Source organism: Poecilia reticulata, chromosome 5 (assembly GCF_904066995.2).
Source record: "Poecilia reticulata chromosome 5, P_reticulata-male-v2, whole genome shotgun sequence".
Taxonomy (NCBI): Eukaryota; Metazoa; Chordata; class Actinopteri; order Cyprinodontiformes; family Poeciliidae; genus Poecilia; species Poecilia reticulata.
In genome coordinates, this window is record NC_088834.1 from 9,074,614 (window position 1) to 9,094,508 (window position 19,895).

At 35.2% G+C, this 19,895-nt stretch overlaps 1 protein-coding gene across 2 annotated transcripts in view; it reads right to left on the reverse strand.

Annotated features, from left to right (window-relative positions):
• cdh22 (cadherin 22) overlaps positions 1 to 19,895 on the reverse strand; it is a 165,815-nt gene that overhangs the window by 18,814 nt on the left and 127,106 nt on the right. For both annotated transcript variants that reach the window (XM_008409225.3, XM_008409223.3), the window contains 2 exons: positions 17,932 to 18,068; positions 7,741 to 7,862 (listed from right to left, as the gene is read on the reverse strand). In XM_008409225.3, coding sequence (XP_008407447.2) covers positions 7,741 to 7,862; positions 17,932 to 18,068 — 259 coding nt within the window. The remainder of the gene's footprint in view (positions 1 to 7,740; positions 7,863 to 17,931; positions 18,069 to 19,895) is intronic.

Below are 19,895 nucleotides of genomic sequence, written 5' to 3' on the forward strand. Positions count from 1 at the left end.
ACTTTGAAGGGTGAAAATTCTTATCATTGTGCCCTTCGGATAATTAAACTGGTTGTTTTTTTTTCTTTTTCTTGTTTTTTCTTGTTTTTTTTCATGGCTCTGGGGCACACAGGAGATTCGCAGCAATAACAATACAAATGTGGTTGTTGCAAAAGTTCAAATGTGTCCCAGTCTTGTTTTAAATGAGGATAAGAGATCAACATTTTCTTGACATTATTCATACAGACAATATGATTTATAAAAGCATAAAACGAGTTGCAATGTAAATACTGTATACATCTTTGAACATCTCATACAGAAGGTTGTAGGTGGTTAAAAGTAACTTCTTCCAGTCAGTCTGAATGGCTGAGTTATTTTTATTTGAAGAGTACTAAAGTCTCAAACTATTGCATCTCTCTCTTTTGGTGTTTGTCCCATTTCATGGGAAGTTACGATTTGGTTCTGACTTGCATAAATCTCGCACACATTGCTTCTTGTATATTGTATCGTCTCAGCTCACATAGGGGTACCATGACAAGCATTCACAGTGCTGCAGCACCATTGTAGAAAATGATTTAGCAAACACTTTATTCTAAATGTGCAAGTGAAGAGGGGATTAAAATAATTAGTGTACTGAATCAGATTGTTGTAGGCTTTAAGAATAAAAAGGTTTTTGTTATAATTGGGGTCTGGTAGTAAAAACAAAGCGATAGAGAGCTCTCAACTCTGTCAAAAAGCGACTTTAAAATGCAAACTTACAGAATCATTAAAAATGCTTTTTAATATTAGTCATTTTAACAAAATTTCACAATCAGCAAAATACTAGTGGAACAGTAAGGCCCTCCAACCAAAAATTACATAAAGATGATAAAAAATTATCTAAATACCTGCAATTTCAAAATAGTGTTAATTGCTATAATGGCAATAAAATAATACATTTGACATGAGAATAAATAATTTGTACATGTCATTTTTTGAGATGAAAATAAGATGTTCTGTAATTTTGCATTTTCCTTTTTTCTTCTCAGACACTTGTTTCATTTCTAGTTAAAAACAGACTTCATCGAATGAAAACAATTTTAAATATAAAACTGTCAAGGGTTAATATAATTTTTGGCTTTACAGTACATAAAGGGGAGCTATACATTTGCTGAAAAAAGGCATGTCTGAACTTTTAAGCCATGGGTTTGGCAACACGGCATAAAAAGTGTTGCACAACACTGGTGGGCGGAAAGAGCTTGGTTGCTGAAAGGAAGACATCACAATGACTGCCAGCTAATTTTGTTTTTACAGACTAGAAATATGAAAACATCAACTAAATGGTATCATACAACACCTGAGGCACATGTCCCAAAATGTTATCATTCAAGCCATGTTGCCTTTGAGTGCAAAAACATACTTCAAGAAGCTGTGAGGATACAGTGATGCATCTGCAAGTTATGATGTCCACCTGTCATCCATTTTCTGAATTGTGGATAACTTAACTCACCTTAGAGAAATTCAACTCAATTCTCTAAACAAAATAATTCTACTTTTTGCAGTTAATATGCCATCAGAAATAATTTCCAGTCCTTCAGTCTCTCTATAAAAACAATGTTATAAATATTTCCCTTCACATATTTAGAAAGAAAAATAGGAAAGAGCTACTTTTTAACTGTCTATTCATAAAAGATACATATCAGAATATATAATGGTGTAGACTCTTGCTGCTTGTTTTATCATCACTCTTGTTGTTTTCAAAGGGAACTGTTAAACTTGTTTTCAAAGTAACACTTGCTCCTAGCATCAGACATTACTGTGTCTAATGTATTATGGCAAAGAATCCAAATGACACCTTTTGCATACATGAGAGCTGCTATATGTCTTTTAAAAGTAGCATTTCTGATGTCATGGGAATGAGAACATGTTGTGCTTTTAAGGAGCAATGTGGGTGTTCATGCTTTTAGTCTCTTAATAAAAAGCATGGAGGGCAAACTCTTTCCAGGGCAGGGACACACAGGCACTAACCTGGAAGGAAAGCCAAAGCACTATAAAGCTTTCGATGTAGAATCTCAGATTAAAGCATGCATACATAGACTGACTTAAAATATCAAAAATAGTTTGTAACAGTTACCCAATTAGTTAAATAAACAACAAAAATAAAATATGGTAATCACCTAAGCATTAATGATCACCTTAGTTATGATGTGAAAATGGATGTGTGATGAAGAACTATCCCAAAGTTGTCCTGGAGTGTGTGATACTTGTAGCAGTAAGCTAACTGTGCTGTTTCAGCAGCAGGGTCTTTGTGAATTCAGCTTCCTTCCAAAATGAGACTGGTCTAATACACAAAATAGAGGTTATGGTGACCAGACAAATGCTGTCTTTGCATTATTTTTTCTTTAGAACATTTTTGAACACTCTTGGTGTGGCTCAGTAGTGTCCTGCTGTGTTAAGAAGCTTTTACTGTGATATGCTTTTGTAACTTAGAGTGGCAATAGGTAAACAGAAATGCTTTGGTATTAACCAAGTATACACTCCAGAAAGTGCATTTGGGCTGGAGTTCATATTATGGACTTATTACGTTAATCTCACTTAATTCTTTTGGCTTAGAGATGCCAACTTACATTTTTGTGTTGAATTGAAATAAAAGTTACAAATTTTACCTAAAAGGAAATTTTTACTTTGACTTTACTTGAAACAATAAAGTTCAATGCTGTGTTCGTATCCTATGTCTGACGTCATGACACAAGCTTCACCAAGGTGCTGTAAGGAGGCCTTAGTCCTTGATGAGGCTGTCACAGGTTTGATTCCCGACCTGATGACGTTTGCTGCATGTCTTCCCCATTTTCATCTAGGCGTGAAATCTGCTATTGTATCTGACCATCTTAAATATTTTAGAGACAACAAACAACAAAAGGACGAGGCATTTGGTGAGTAGGACAAATGACTCATACAGTCTCCTACACATGGAAGAATGTCTAGCAAGTCTGGGAGTGAGACAGTGTTTTTGCTGTCTGATTTGTTGTAACTTTAGTGTATATACCCAATGTGTCATGTTTGTTTTTCTATTTCTTCTCCATGTATGTGAGGTGAGCGAGTGTTGCATACATGAGCATCATCAGTGTGCGTGTGTATGTTTCAACCTTAACATTTAACTACGTCTCCTGGGGGTTGGAGGTCGGCGGTGCTGTGGCTAAACTGAGGTGATCTGTCACAGTGACCCAATCCATCAGCTGAGACAACAAGGTGAAGTTGACAGGCCTCTGTTACCCAAGGCCATGCTTTGTCCAAACAGCCCTTTTTTGTTCACATTGCACTATATGATATCTGTCCCTTTGTATTTTGTCAAGAAAATACCACAGGATCAGGAATGGGTTGACCATGGAAATTGTAGTTCACATTTAACAAAGACAAAACTACAGAACTCAGGAGAGATTTTAAGTCAAATCAGAATTTGCCACGAAGGAAACTGTTAATTCTGCTTACTTTGAACATGTTTACAAAGCTATGAGATAAATGAAACACAATTTTAATTATTTAGATTGTCACATTTTACCTCTAACTTTCTGGTAGAGTTGGACTACATACCAAATGACTGTACCAGTGAATGAGTGACATTCGTTTTGCTACTGCTAAAATGTATGTGAGCCTGACCCTGGCTACAGATGTAAAACAGCTGTTAAAAAAAACAAAGTAATTAGAAGACTAAGAAAACAAAAGTTCCAAAGGTTTAGATGGTGCCATAGCAAGCCAGCAAATTCAAATCCACACCCCTATTGTTGCTGACAATTAAATAAATGAAGAGCAGGGAATGCTTTTTTTTATTTTTTATTCAAAAATAAAACCCGTTGCATATTGTGTCACTGTCTGTTTTGGATGTCTGCTTCATTTCCCATCACAAGTAAGGAAAAAATATTTATACTGATCTATCTTTGTCATGGCCTAAGAAACACACGCTGTATGTTCAATGGTCCCAGGTTGAGCAGAGTTCACAATGAAAACATGCTTAACCCATGTCATTTAGTTATTATTTTGCTCCTACCTAACCTCTCTCTCCCCCCTTGTGTATTTTCCTTCTAAACACAAAAATGATTGTGTTGCCAACCCTCAAATAGGATCAAACACAACCGCAGTTAAAAGGTTTAGGTAAATCTGATTTTCTCTGTGGTTCCACTAAAAGCAAGAGCTGAGCCAGAAATCCGACACTTTGTGAACAAAACTGGGAGATAACACAGCACAAAGCAGGCCACAATGGAACAACCCTTTTTAGCTTAGTAAACCAGGGTTTGATCTGATATATCAAGAGTGTGACAGCAAAGCATGTGTGAGTGTGGTGGGTGTTCTTGTAAGCCTTTATTATACTGTATGTCTCTACAGAGACAGGTATTGAGATGCAACAAGGGATAAAAAATAAAATAGATGATATCGGCCCCATTGTTATACCGACAGCCAAGTTGGACTGTCTATGAAAAATAATTACTGCTTACCTATAATTAGTAAGAACAAAGTCAGGCAATCAATCATGTACAATGAATCACGGCTCAAACTAGATTTCAGCCAAACCATGGAAAAAACCAAAAAAAAAAAACAGTGTCCACCCCTCTTATCGAAGGTTTTGCATCTTAAGCTGGCCAATTAATATCAGTCCATTTAGATAATTCCAGGTGGTCTGTGTGCTGAATTAATCTTAAACAAACTAACAGTGAATAAAGCAACCATAACTCAGATGCAGCAACTGACTGTGAGTCCAGAGGGAAATGCATTAGGCAAAGGAGGGACGCACATCAGCATCTGCTAATTCCAGGTAAAAGTAAATTTGACTTAATTTTAGCCATTTCTGAAAGCTGCTGGTTTTTCCAAGCTTCCAAATTGATCAACAACATACAAGGGAACTAGAACAAAATGAATCTCATTTTGCAATAACAAAATCTGTCTGTTGATGCACATACCCCAAGGCTATTCTTTTGGCAGAGTTTTTTTGTTACTGAACAAACAATTGCATCTTTGCTAACTGTAGACATCAAAGAACTACAGCAATTCAGACAACAACCCTTTAGTTCAATACAACCTTTGAATTTTGACATCTAAATTACAGGTAAAGTAAAAGTCTAATCAAAATCCTTGCAAGTGGGTACTGTATTTATGTTCTGTAAAATAGCTCTGTGTGTACATATGACAATCTGGTGGTTTGTATAGAAATACTGCAAATACTGCAGTCTAGAAACACAGCAAATTATATTATAATGTAGTTCTCTGAAATAGAATAAAGGTAAAGGTCATTTGCCATAACAATGATCCAAAAGACTTTTTCTTCTTTTGAGAGGAATTGTTGCAACCCTTTTTGCTTGAAATAGCTAAGGGTTGTCCTACATGTTTCACAGTTGAACAATCCACAACCAAATGGTAAGTGGTAATCACTGTTTGATCATCCACAACTCAGCTACTCAGAATGTACAAATGAAATTCTGATAATAAAATAAAATGAAAAAATAAAATGTATTGATTAAACATTTTCACCATTTAATTTAAATTAATTAATTAATTTATTTAACAGAGACAAAGCATACAGATGTAGAACACAACAAGTATGTCACTTGTGCACCAAGCGTACATAGCTACAGCTAACTCGCAACTCCAGTCGCCAACTGGACATTTTAATACATGGAAATACAGTGAACCCTCGCTATAACGCGGTTCACCTTTCGCGGTCTCGCTGCTTCGTGGATTTTTTTTTTGTGCAGTTTTTTTCACAGTGCATTGTGTTCTGCGTCCAGATTGGCTAAAATATACGTAATACAGATTGGACATTCAGGAGATGGAAACGTTGAATACCTGCTGAAAAAAACTGTGGCCGGAGGCTCTGCCGTAGATACAGCTGTGAATCTCGCAAAGCAGCTTGGAAGAGAAGCTTTAATGACACGACTCCAGGTGACATTAATGCTGACCTGAAATGCACATCCGCTGACCTGAAAACAGGTTTTGTTCTTTGGTTTGAATGTAGAGTATTTAATTATGCTCTGTAATAGTTGTAAAAAAATAAAGGTAACTACTTTGCGGATTTCGCTTGTCGCGGGTTATTTTCGGAACGCAACAGAGGCATCACTGTACATGTAACATATAAATAAAAAAAACTATAAAAAAACTATAAAAATACATACATTTGCCTGCCTACATATTCATATAGTACATGGTAAAACAGCACAAAAGGATCAACAAAAGTATACATATGAATTTTTTAATGCCATAGTTTAATGTTTATATTGTTTGTTCATAATAACAACATGAAATATGTTCCTGCCTTTATCTCTCTAGTGAGAGCAAAAGAAAATGTAATTTTCTTTTTAGCGGGAAGACTAATCATCTCGTTGTGATTAGGAGCTGAAGGTTAATGTGGGCTTTTGCAGATGGGGAAAGGAGCTGGGAGTGGGAGAGATCAGACCATGCAGTGCTCAGCTGAGGCTCAGACTGGTAGTATAGCAGAGGCACAAGGGGGCTATAAGTGGTTAAGAGCCTATGGATCAATGAGAGGAGAGGCCTGAGCCTCATTACACATGTAAATGCAGCTTCCAACATGGGGGCCCTGCTTTAAAGTCTCGCTGTTTTAATTATTCCTTTACTCTGCCCATGATAATTGGGTCTAACTCTGCCCAAGGCCTGTTGGTGGCGTAAGGTGAATAAAACTCCCTAATTATTTTGTCCATCTTTTTAATCGTTATCAACTGAAAGATCTGGACCTCTATATTATTGGAAGGCAACAGCACCTTTTGTCTTGGCTATCCAGACAGGAATGTCCAATCAATCATCACTGTTTGGTTGGTACATAGTAAAACGACGCTTTGCCCTAAACTTATTAATAATTTTGGACTTTTCAGATGTTCCGGCGGTTTTCTATTTGTTTATGTTGTGGAAAATAAACAAATGAATTGAATTTTAATTTTATAGCCTAAAGAACACTCTTTTATCAAACAGAAGTTTACACATCACAAAGTAATCCTTTATAATCTCATATTCATTTAAATACTATTTACAAGAATATTTTCAAAAAAGCAAATACCTGGAAATCTTTGAAGGTCATGTAGAGTGCTTGTTAACTGGTTCATGCTCAGAATAATTTTTCTTGTTCTGTGCACGATTTTTTACTTCGAATGTTTTCAAAAATGCCTTACAAATGCAAAAAATTTCTACAAATTAAAATAATTATTTAAAATTACAAATTTAAGTGAATTATTTATTTTGAATAGAATTTCTAACAAAGAAAATAAATGCAACACTGACTCCTGCTCCTGTGCCAATTAAAAATATGGAAATCCTCATAAGCCTTCAGTTATGTTAAACTTAGGCTTAAAAAGATCAGCATATTACTTGTGCTTATGTGACAAATACTTTGAAATCTACAGATTTTTAGTTTAAGTTAAGATAATATGTTATAGTCTAATGAAATCCATCTTAAGTCATTGAAGAAAAAAAGTATGTTTTGTTGAAAGGTAAAATTATTAACATATAGTAACATAGTTAAAACTTAATTTATTAGTATGCAAACAAGCAAAAAAATATATTGTATTTTTCTTTATATACATAATCTATATTATATAAAATATGAAAAAAATCATGTCACAAATACCTGGTATTTTAACAAAAGTGGGTAAACGTTTGAGAACAACTGTTCAGTGCCACATGTGAATGTGTCTTTCGGAGTTACGTGCTTTGTTTGAAATTGGGCAATTAGTATATATTTCGCAGATATTTTTTGTATTAAAATAAAAAAAGTAACAATCATACCTGGCCTGGCTTGGCATCTTCACATATAGCAGCTTCATATGGTGTAGCCAGTTCAGGAGGATTGTCATTTACATCCAGGATCCGAATACTAATGGCTGAAAAGGACGCCATTGTGTGGTTATCTGTAGAAAAGCAAAACAGAAAGTATTTAGATGTGGGAATTCTTCACTGCACCAATTCAGAACAAAAGTCAAGTCAAAAAGCTACAAGACTAGCAGGTCTAATTCTTACTTAAATACAGAATTCATAAACATTATGACAAATGGTGTGATGGTGAAATTGCAAAGCAATACAGTCAAGGTCAGCAGAGAAAATAATGCCAGTGATGAACAGGCCACTTGTAAAGAGTCATTCACTTTAAAAGCAATCCCTTCTCCTGAGCAAGTATGTGGTGACAGTGGGAAGGAATTGTTTTTAACAGGAAGAAATATCCAATGGAACAAGGCTCAGTGTTAGTGTTGTGTTGATAAATGCATAAGAAAATACACAAAAAAGACAGAAACAAAAGTCCTGGAGTACCAAACCAGTAAATCAGAATATTGTTAAATTGTTAATTTAGTTTAGTAATTCAGTAAGCAAAAACAAATTACATTATTACGCACAGACTGATGGGGTTTTTTTTATTTCTGTTTTCCACCTACATTCAAAATATGACAGATTAGAATCAGACCAATAAAATCGGCCTTTAAATCAAGGCTAAAACCTCACCTGTTTCAAGTTGTCTTTGATCAATAATAAGCGTGACATTGATCAATATATGTGATGTATATTTGCTTGATGATTTTGATGATGGCATTAGGCAGAATACAATATTTATTGCTGTTTCAAAATTGGTTGATGTATTATATTTTTATGACGTGAAGCATTTTGAACTGCTTTGTTGAAAAGTTTTACATAAATAAACTCGACTTGACTTAAACGTTTGGAATACTGAAATGTGAGCTTAACAAAAAGTATGTTGAATACCTGCATAGGTTGTTATGTTCAAACCGTACTTTTAATCTGACTAACAAGCCTCATCAAAATACCTGCTCTAATCTATTGAATGTATCACACTTGGTGCATAGTATTCAGTAATTATTTTACACAATTTTTGAGAATCTCACTTAAAATCCTAAGAAGTAAATAAAGGAAGTTCAGATGCAAGTTACTTCCAAACTTTCATCTGTAACTTTTGATGCAAGACAGGAAACTTGCATAAAATAGTATTGATTACAACATGGATTTTTTTTAACAACTAACTAAAGTGTCTGCACACCATTCTTTACCAGTGCTTTACATATATGTAACCCAATAGTTTTGTTGTTGTTGTTGTTTTTACCTCTTGGAGGCCATTATCCTCCGATGCAGTGGTAATTGTGTAACTGAAAATTCTGCCAATTCTGAACACACAGCACTCATGCCAAAAATGACAAAGAACAGTAGCTTTAAAATACTGCCAACATGCTGATTTAGCAACATTTTAGTAGTAGAATGCACTATGCATAAGGCATAACACTATATTAATAGAGATATTTATCAATGATTTTCAAAAGTCAGCATTAGTGAGATTACACAGAGTTTTATATATATATATATATATATATATATATATATATATATATATATATATATATATATATATATATATATATATATATATATTAGCATTGTGTCAAAGTGCTGAATAACATTTTCTGGCAGTGCTGATTGATATAAAAATGGTATAAAAGGTACCTTTTTCATCTCTGTATTTCTGCCATTGATGACCCAACTTCTGTACCTATTCAATGACCTGGGTGCAAGTAAGTGCACCCTAAAAATGACAAAATAATGCACTTTACCCCATAATTTTAGTGTTCTTACTAGATATATATATATATGCACTCCCAAAACAATTTTTCTTAATGGACCAAAATGTGAATGAAAAAATAAAAAAGATATATAATTACCACAATTAGGACTCACTTCAAATTAGCAACATTTTTGTTTGAGTCTTAATTCTCATCCTTAATGATATGATGATATTTGATAGTTTCAGTCATGCTCACAAAACATTGTGTACAATAAGGACAGAAGCCGGAGGGCCACTGAATGTGTCTATGTGTGGTGTGTGTGCATATGTGAAAGTACAAGTTTGTATACAAAACAAAAGAAGAGTCAGAGAACATTATGTGGGAGCTTAATGAACGATCTGGTTGCTTGCAGCGCTGGTGTGGGTATCCTGGTTAATTAGAATACACAGCCCAGGAATAAATCAGCATGCACAACTAACACATTTGAGAGGCACCCCACAGAAAATGCAGCAACAGCTTACCCATGGATAAAAATAGTCCACACAAACTTCTACTGCTAGACGTATTACAATGGATGTATAAAATGTGCTTAACATTGGTAGGGAGTCAAGTGCAACATACTCAAATAATAATACAAATTGGTTGTTTACAGAAAAATAAGACAAAAGTAAATATGTCACAGACTAATTGAGAATAAAGCATGGCTTGATGCACCAACACAGTAAAACAAAGCAATTAGACTTAGTGTGCTGGAGAGGGGTTTTCAAGCTCTCACCCGCTGTCTCACCTCAAAAATCTATGTATAATACAAGGTTTGACAAATAGCATAAACTTTACATAATTACAAGGTTTTTACAAACTAGTTTATGTTGGACAGAAACATAAATACTCTGAGTTCCAGTGCCGAACAGCTTTATTCTTCTGTTTCTGCTTCTATTAAGGTACTTAGTATACAACTCAGCAAATGTCAAATTTTATACCCTCTAGATTTTAACTTGAAGAGATCCAAACAGATTTATCAAATCGACCATCTAGCATTTAAACTAAAAAAAAAGAAAAGAAAAAAGAAATCTGTAAAACATTTTCTTTCATGTGGACGAAGTGGTACTGTTCCAAATCTGTCTTCAGACAGGAAAAAAATAAAATAATAATAATACAAGGGTTTCAACAGCCTATTGGCATGCTCTGTATCTTTGCAACGCAGACCAGCTGTCGAGAATCATACGGTGTGAACGTCTTTCAGGCACTGTGTTATGCTGACATTACTTCAAGAAGACAGATAGAGGATGTGAGCGGGTGTGTCTGTCTTTGCGTGCGAGTAGGTATCTGGGGTGTTATAGAGCTTGTGACCAAATGGTTCAACGTTGCTGGAGGAAATTGTTTGGTTTAGAGTGTCACTTTTGTCAGGAGCAAAAAATGAAGATACAAATGTACTCGACTGTGCCTGAGTTTGGTCTCTCCATTGAGCCAAGGCAGGAAAGCGGAGTGTAAAATATCAGTGGGAATGTATGTATTAATTTTCTGTGTGGAGTGAAGACAGAAAATGTGCAAGAAGAAGAAACATATGTCAGACTCACATAATGAATCACAAGACAAATACAAAAATTGCCAAATGTTGTACACATCTTTACCATTAGATAAAAACAAAGCAAAAAAAGCGATACGCACAAACTACTATCTCTAATGAAAAAACGTCCTACAGGTATGCATCAACATTCTCATTTCAGATTAACTCCACTGAGGTTGTTTTAATACATCTTATAAAGTACTGTACTCACATGTAGTGATGCAACATTTTTGGTTGGAGAGCCAACAGTACTTCTATGTATGCCTACCTTTGACCTGTTAATTTAATCGTGTAAATTAACAGGGGAGCCCACAGTCAGTGAGGCACTGACAGCACGACAACCTTTGGCATATTGGTCAGGCTTTGTGTCTTAGAGAAACAAAAGGCTAACATAAAATGTCCAGTATATAGCATGCCTTATAAAAGTACTATTACCACTAAATGTGTTCACATTTTATCGTACTGCACGACAAACTTCAATCTTTTTGGTGACAGACAACACAAGTTGTGAATAATTCTTAAATAGGAGCAAAATCTACAGACTAGAAACTTCATGTAGTCATTTCTTATTTCTGAACCCATGGAGCACTACCTTTGAGATCTGATCAGAGTTGCTCCATCATAAAAGAATCCAAATGAAACATTAAAATTTGCAGGCTAACATGTGAACATGTTTTTTACCTAACCAGTTACAAATAAGAGGCTATGAAATGCAACAGTCAGTTATATGATAAAACACCCTGCAGTAAATAAACAGTATTAAAACATGATTTTTGTTAATCTATAAAAAATTATTCAGTTCTTTTAAACAATCAAAAGTTATTGTTCTTTGTTATTGTCCCTTAATTGCGGAGGATAAATCAAAGGGTGGCAGTCAATATCTCTCACAACAGGAAACCAGTGACGGATTTGATAATTAAACTTAAAATGTTTATGTTGTTTCTTATCTAAAAATGTTAAATTAAGATTGTACTTTTTTGCTTGATAGTAATATGCTTTCACAACAGAGAAAGTAATTTTACTCATTTAACAACATACTGGTTACAATGACTTATGCAGCTGACTGTACTTTATATAGCTACATAGCAATGAAATTAATTTAGAGGTCTAAATTAGTCATAACCGTATATCTGACCTTTGTTGATTATGCTAACATGGTGAAAATTTGAAAAACTCAAGCAGAAAACCGTTTCACAGTATTGTGAGACACAGTAACAACATGTAATAACATCTTGATTTGACAGTTTCTATTAAACAAAAAAAGGACTACTATTAATCCCATTAAATACATTATAATATTGCTTAACTACAGTTTAAATCAATAACTTAATTGCTTATATGTATTTATATGTATAAATAAATACATATAAGCAATTGAAAAGCCTTGACAAAGAAAATCTTTGTAATTCTACCACTGTATTTATTTACTTTTTAATATGAGATTCATATTTAGGGGCATGCCATAGCAATGCATAAGGAGAGCAGTACTGACTTGCACAGCAAGTCAGTACTGCCTCCATGCATTGCATGGCAGGCACCTATTGTTAGGGGCATGCCATAGCAATGCATTGCATGGCAGGCACCTATTGTTCTACACCTAATAGAATGTCTCTTTATTTCTTTATTTTTCTTCCATTACCGTTAATGCGGCTCGTACCGCTGCGTGCCCACCCACAAAAGTGGTATCAAATCGTGCGGCTCGATGCCGAGAAGGGAGCTATTATTTTTATTGGGGATCGGAGTTAAAATGATTACATAAATTAATAAAAACGAAAAAATTTGAGATTTTGTGTCTCACAGAATCAGTAATCTTTCTCTATGAAACACACACACAGGACTGTTTATGGCTGACTCAAAAACCCTTTTTAACTCCCCCTCACAGGCATAAATATCGCCCTATTGGTCTGAAAGTTGGTCATAACAGAGATACACATGCCTGCTCATGTACAATGTTTACAAAAATTTGATAGGGCTTAAGCGTTTTGTCAGGGTCCTTAAGATTGACGCCTGGTGTCTGAAGGACACCAGGCGTCTGAAGAGGATTTTCCCGCTCTTTGGCTCTCACAGCTGCAGGGGATTAATTACCATAGCAACAGAAGAACACAGTGTCTGGAACTGCAGCTCCCCAGGACTGCACTGTAGGGTTTACTGGTATTTACAACTGCTTGTGTTTTCAGCATTATACTACTGATTCAAGACTATAACCATTACACATATGTCCCCCCATGTTAAAATCTGACATAAATAAGAATAAATAGTTGATTAAAAGTCTATGGACAGAAAATAACGTCGCTGCTCCTTTAAGGAACCAGCGGCACAGACGCAGCGCCTGGGTGATGCTACAGATCACAAACCTGACAGAGAGAGCAGAAGAGGATTTGTAGGAAAAGAGCGGTGATGCTCAGCAAGGCAGTTCATTAGCATTTGTACAAAAGTTAGCATTTCACTGTCTATGACTAGTGCACTAGCACTTTTACCTAAAGTTAGCTTTTACCTAATTTTCTCATTAATTACACATGTTTAGTATACTGAATAGAGTAGTAAAATTAAAACAACATGGTCGTGTTGCTCCACATGCTACTGCCAGCATTTAAGCTAACATTAGCATATTGGCTAATTTTAGCTTATGCATCAATTCTAACATAATGAATGGTACAACTACAGTTTATTAAACATGCTTCTGCCTCTCCAAAGGTTATTGACTACGTTGCAGCTTTCTTTAGCATTAATGCTAATTTTTAACATCATAGCGCTGCGTCAAAGCCGACGGGCACACTTTGGCATGCCCCTTTAAAATTTCTGCAGGAATTTTCTAGTTCTACACCTAATAGAATGTCTCTTTATTTATTTTTCTTCCATTACCGTTAATGCGGCTCGTACCGCTGCGTGCCCACCCACAAAAGTGGTATCAAATCGTGCGGCTCGATGCCGAGAAGGGAGCTATTATTTTTATTGGGGATTGGAGTTAAAATGATTACATAAATTAATAAAAACGAAAAAATTTGAGATTTTGTGTCTCACAGAATCAGTAATCTTTCTCTATGAAACACACACACAGGACTGTTTATGGCTGACTCAAAAACCCTTTTTAAATCCCCCTCACAGGCATAAATATCGCCCTATTGGTCTGAAAGTTGGTCATAACATAGATACACATGCCTGCTCATGTACAATGTTTACAAAAATTTGCTAGGGCTTATGCTTTTTGTCAGGGTCCTTCAGACTAACGCCTGGTGTCTCCCAAGTATAGAAACTGTGTCTGAAGAGGATTTTCCCGCTCTTTGGCTCTCACAGCTGCAGGGGATTAATTACCATAGCAACAGAACAGTGTCTGGAACTGCAGCTCCCCAGGACTGCACTGTAGGGTTTACTGGTATTTACAACTGCTTGTGTTTTCAGCATTATACTACTGATTCAAGACTATAACCATTACACATATGTCCCCCCATGTTAAAATCTGACATAAATAAGAATAAATAGTTGATTAAAAGTCTATGGACAGAAAATAACGTCGCTGCTCCTTTAAGGAACCAGCGGCACAGACGCAGCGCCTGCGATGCTACAGATCACAAACCTGACAGAGAGAGCAGAAGAGGATTCGTAGGAAAAGAGCGGTGATGCTCAGCAAGGCAGTTCATTAGAATTTGTACAAAAGTTAGCATTTCACTGTCTATGACTAGTGCACTAGCACTTTTACCTAAAGTTAGCTTTTACCTAATTTTCTCATTAATTAGACATGTTTAGTATACTGAATAGAGTAGTAAAATTAAAACAACATGGTCGTGTTGCTCCACATGCTACTGCCAGCATTTAAGCTAACATTAGCATATTGGCTAATTTTAGCTTATGCATCAATTCTAACATAATGAATGGTACAACTACAGTTTATTAAACATGCTTCTGCCTCTCCAAAGGTTATTGACTACGTTGCAGCTTTCTTTAGCAGTAATGCTAATTTTTTAACATCATAGCGCTGCGTCAAAGCTGACGGGCACACTTTGGCATGCCCCTTTAAAATTTCTGCAGGAATTTTCTAGTTCTATTCCTATTACCTACTTTTAGCATATGACTAGTATGGCTGTGCCCAAATATATGACTGAGTAATAATAAAAATACACTTCTCTGATTTTGTATCATTAGGTATTCACATGTCTGTTGACAGGTGCTTTGCAATGCAATACAATGCTCATTCAAATGTGACAAATTAAACTATGTTCTGCATTAGGCTATCTGCAAACAGTAACATCCCCTTATCTGCTCTTTATTACTAAATTTAATCTATTTTTGCTTCCATGTTTAATCTCACCTATGCATTTGCATATATTTTGCATATAAAACTGTTTTGCTTTTCAGTTTAATGTTCCTTTCATATTCCACATCCCTGAACCTCTTTATCTTCCTTCAACGTGTTCCCAACAGTGTGTGATTCGTTTGGACATACAAGGGATAATGTTCAAACATTCTAAGAGTCAAAAAGTCTGCATGTGTTTGCCAGACAGAAAATGTAGGGAAATTATGCAATGGTAAACATCTTTTCCATGCAATAGAGCGAGAGATAAAGACTTTCAGCATCTTCGGTATGTTTTTGCCCTCAGGGTGAAGCTCTTTTTTCCACCTACCTGTCTAGGTGAAAAAGCAGTTTTGCAAGGTGGTATCATACTCACTATCAGTTCTCGAAAATTATATGTCACTCCAACTTAACCTGATACATTTCTATAGAGGAAACTGCCAAGAAACTTGAGTACTCTGCTAGTGACAGTGTATTAAACGCTTCTCTTGTACTCGGAAGGTACTGCACTCCGTACATGGAAGACAAGCACTATACAGATGAGAGGTTGTTTCATCTTTCATTGTGCCAGTGTCTGCAGACGTAGCTGAAGACTATTAATTGGGCAAAGTTGAAGACATGCTGTGTTTGCAAATGTTCAGAATTAGCAGGATATGTGTTTGAATTTTAACAAAAGTAACTTTCCTAAGATTACATGCATGAGACATTTAGTTCACTTTTAGGGTACACTTTAACCTTAAGATTCACTCAATATGAACTGTCAGGAAGCTGTTTTTTCTAGTGCAGTACTGATATATGCACAATAAAGAAGTTCAAAGGTCTATAATGGACTGGAATAATTGAGGGTAATGCAACAAATAAGACTAACAATGTCTTCAAACAACCTGACCTTGTGGCTCTCTTAGTCCTAAAAGAGAATAAAATAATTATGGTCAAAATGAAGTTAGTTGTTTAAATGCTGCAAGTAGCCTCTTTTAAAGAATAAACAGTCCAAACCTCTTCCAATTTCCATCTCTCTTGTGACCTTATTTTTTCTTTGTGTCTATGTTTTCCCCTTTCTTTCTCTCGCCTGTCTGTGTGTCTGAGCTCTCCAGACTTTGTGAGCTAACAGGCGATAAAGAAACATACTGGGTGGGCATTCTAATGCCACTGACCACAGACTTTGTCTATGTAGATGTTTCTGTGGTTGTCAATGCAAGAAGCTTTATCTTTCAAGCACAGGCGTGTGTTTATGTCTAACACTGAAAGGTGCTGGGCAGCATTAAATGTTCAATTACCATTTAAATGTGCCTGCGCCATAGTGTCATGCACAAAAAGAAACCAATTAGTCCAGGAGGATTCAAACTGTTTAGGTTTTGCCTTAACATTTGTGTAGGATAACACTGCATTCAATTCGGTTTTGGTTGTAGTGATTATTAAAGAAATTCGATTTTGGGGAGAAAAACAGCAGGAAAACTGTTTTAATATTTTTTAAATGTTGTCTTGTTTATGACATTGTTTCTTTAGTCCCTCTCAGTGTGATGTAAGATCTCTGTCAGATGCAGAATACAATCTATTCAGCCATCACTACAATCCCAAAATCACTCCATCTGAATAAGATTGAAAAAGTGAGAAACTCCAGGTCTTATCCATTTTCAAGTTTTCTTCTAATGGCATAGTAATAACTTTCCTGCTATATAAGTTATTACATTCTTTATTTCTTTGCTATGACAAACACCCATTGAGATGAAAAAAGAAATGTTCTCCAATCATTTTTAGTATTGTGTTTTGTACGCTGAAAGAGTAAAATGATTACTTTATTTTCCCACTGGAATAAAAAAATAAATAAAAAATCAAGTGCATGGATGACTACACCAACAACTAAGATGTCCCTGATGAGTACATCAAGAGCTTTGATTTAAATGACAATTAGCATACCATACAAGTGCTGTGTTATTTATATATCCACATGCATCACTGGTGTGTTGATTTAATTATAAGCAAGCACAATCACGACAGGGTCATCTACATGTGCCCATGTAAATGACCATATTACCATATTATTGGTAAAAATATGGTCATCACCAAAGATGACCACATTTTTGAGAAACTAAAACTTTATCTAGTACAGATTGAAGACAATGTTTTTAATTTGTGTTTGTGGCTCATAACAGTGTAAACATTTCATCAAAAGGGGTCCAAAAAACTCGATATGTTCAATATGTTACATTGCATCTCAAATAAAGTGCATACTATATCAACATGACTGTAGTTTATGTACTTTAGTAACAATGTAGTTTAGCAATAATGTCAATGAAGTTTCAAATTATTATAAACTAAATTGTGTCCCAATAATATAAAAGTTTAATTTCAGATTGTTTTGTCATTGCATTAGATAAGTGCATATATGATAAATGGACAAAAATACATTTTTTAATCAGATTGCTGCTTATGGAAATAATTCTACAGGATGACTTTTTTATTATTATTTTTATCTTATACAAATTTCTGATTTGGCATTGGTGACTAATGGTAATTAACAATCAATGTTATAAAGATGCATAAAACAGAAATCCATGTACCTGCTTCTACAGCCTTCACAGTGATGTTGTGCCAGCCTGCCGTCTCTCTGTCCAAAATCTTCCCTAACGTAATGGCACCAGACTCAGCGTCAATATGGAAGATCATGTCGTGGTCTGTTGTCGGATCAATGGAAAACCTGATGTAAAAAAATAAAAAAATAAATAAATAAAGACATAAAATTAAATACAGAGATTTAAAAGAAATTGTGCAACACATTTCTCATATGTTTTAAGTTTCTGTTATTTACTTATTTTTTGGATTTCCTGAAAGTTTTAAAACAAAAGTGATATAGTGCTTAAAATAAATAATCAATTAGTTGCTCAAATTCATTATGCTTAGACCTGGCTTCTATGGTTGTTCTACTGAATTAAGTTAAAGGTGATATAATGAATAGACAAACAATAAATCTAAATATGCTTAATATTATATAATTTTGCTTCAACCAAACTATATTAAAGAATCAGAAATATAAGGCTGTCCTTAAAAGTCAATAATCCAGCTAAAATGTTGGTTAAAATGCAGAAAATTGGCTAATGCAGTGTTAGTTGCAGCACTGATGATGTAATAAGATCCATGAAGCCATATAGTCACACTCTCTGAGGGAGGCGCAAAATATAAAAGTTTCATTGTGCACTCTGGCCAAACCATAAATGGATGTTTCCTTCTATGGATACTGGCTGCTCTCAGAAGAGTGGTGAGTAAACAAAAAAATGCTGAAAGGTTGCTTTGTTCTTGGTTCTTCTCCCCAACAGCACACACACACACGCACACCTACATGCAGGCTGACAAAGATGTGCCCATGTAGATGGCTTTCTTGGGCCCCCATAAAGTAAAAATAAAGAAATACAAGCTCTATCAGTTCTTATGGCTTCTGTCAGCCAGAATTCTTATGGTTTCATTAGAACAGAAGCTAGGTGATGCAGACATGAAACAAAATGTAATCGTAAGACAGTGCGAGATAAAAACACAGGACTTTGAGTCTCCAATAGATCATAAAACAAGATGTAATAACAGAATAATTTCTGTTTGTGTATAAATTGTACTCATTAATGTCAATTCATGAAAACGGACTGAAAATGTTTGCTTTGCTCTCATAATGTAGCTATTTAATCTTAATCATTCCACCTTCACACATAAAGATGTTAACTAAAGGCACAAGCTCCAAACCTTAAAACTATCAGGTTACACTGAGAGGTTTAATAATGCCCTTTTCATTGTTTTGTTTTTCTATGTGGGAGCTGGAGCAGAGACACGCAGAAAAGCTGCAGATCTGAACTTCTTTCTTCGACCATATGAAAGAACAACACAGAAGAATTTAACAGGATTCAAGATTTGTCAGCTAATATGCTAAAGACAAACATCATGGTAAAGTTGACATAAAATACAACAAATTGTAGCAACAGTAATTGGCATGAAAGGAAGGGATGTTTTGTTCTCTTTATCTTTCTTACTGTTTTTTCAATGTCACATGCTGTTTTTATTTATTTTTTTATTATGTAAAGCACCTTGAAATGCCTTGCTGCTGAAATGTGCTATACAAATAAAATTTGATTGATTGATTGATGGATGTAAAAATTACATTTTTGAGCTCCCTATCATGTTATGCTATTCCCTCTACAAAAACATATCTGGAGAGCTGATTTAATTATTTTATGCATGTTTGAGAAATCCTTGATTCTCCGGGGGCACCCGTTCGGAGTGCATAAACACTTGGTCTCACAATATGTTGCATATTTCCACAAAATTCCTCCTTGGAGTTGGAGTCTCCAGCTGAGCTTCTCCTCCCCTGTGCCTTCCCCACTGGAGATAGGTATAAGCTCATTATACAAACTACTCTCAGTTCAACACTTCTAATAACAGTTGTCTTTACAATATAATTCTACACATAGAACACAGTTGAAGCCAGAAGCGTACCCCGAATAAAAGAGCAAATTCAATGACTCCGCCCCCAGAATCACAGGTT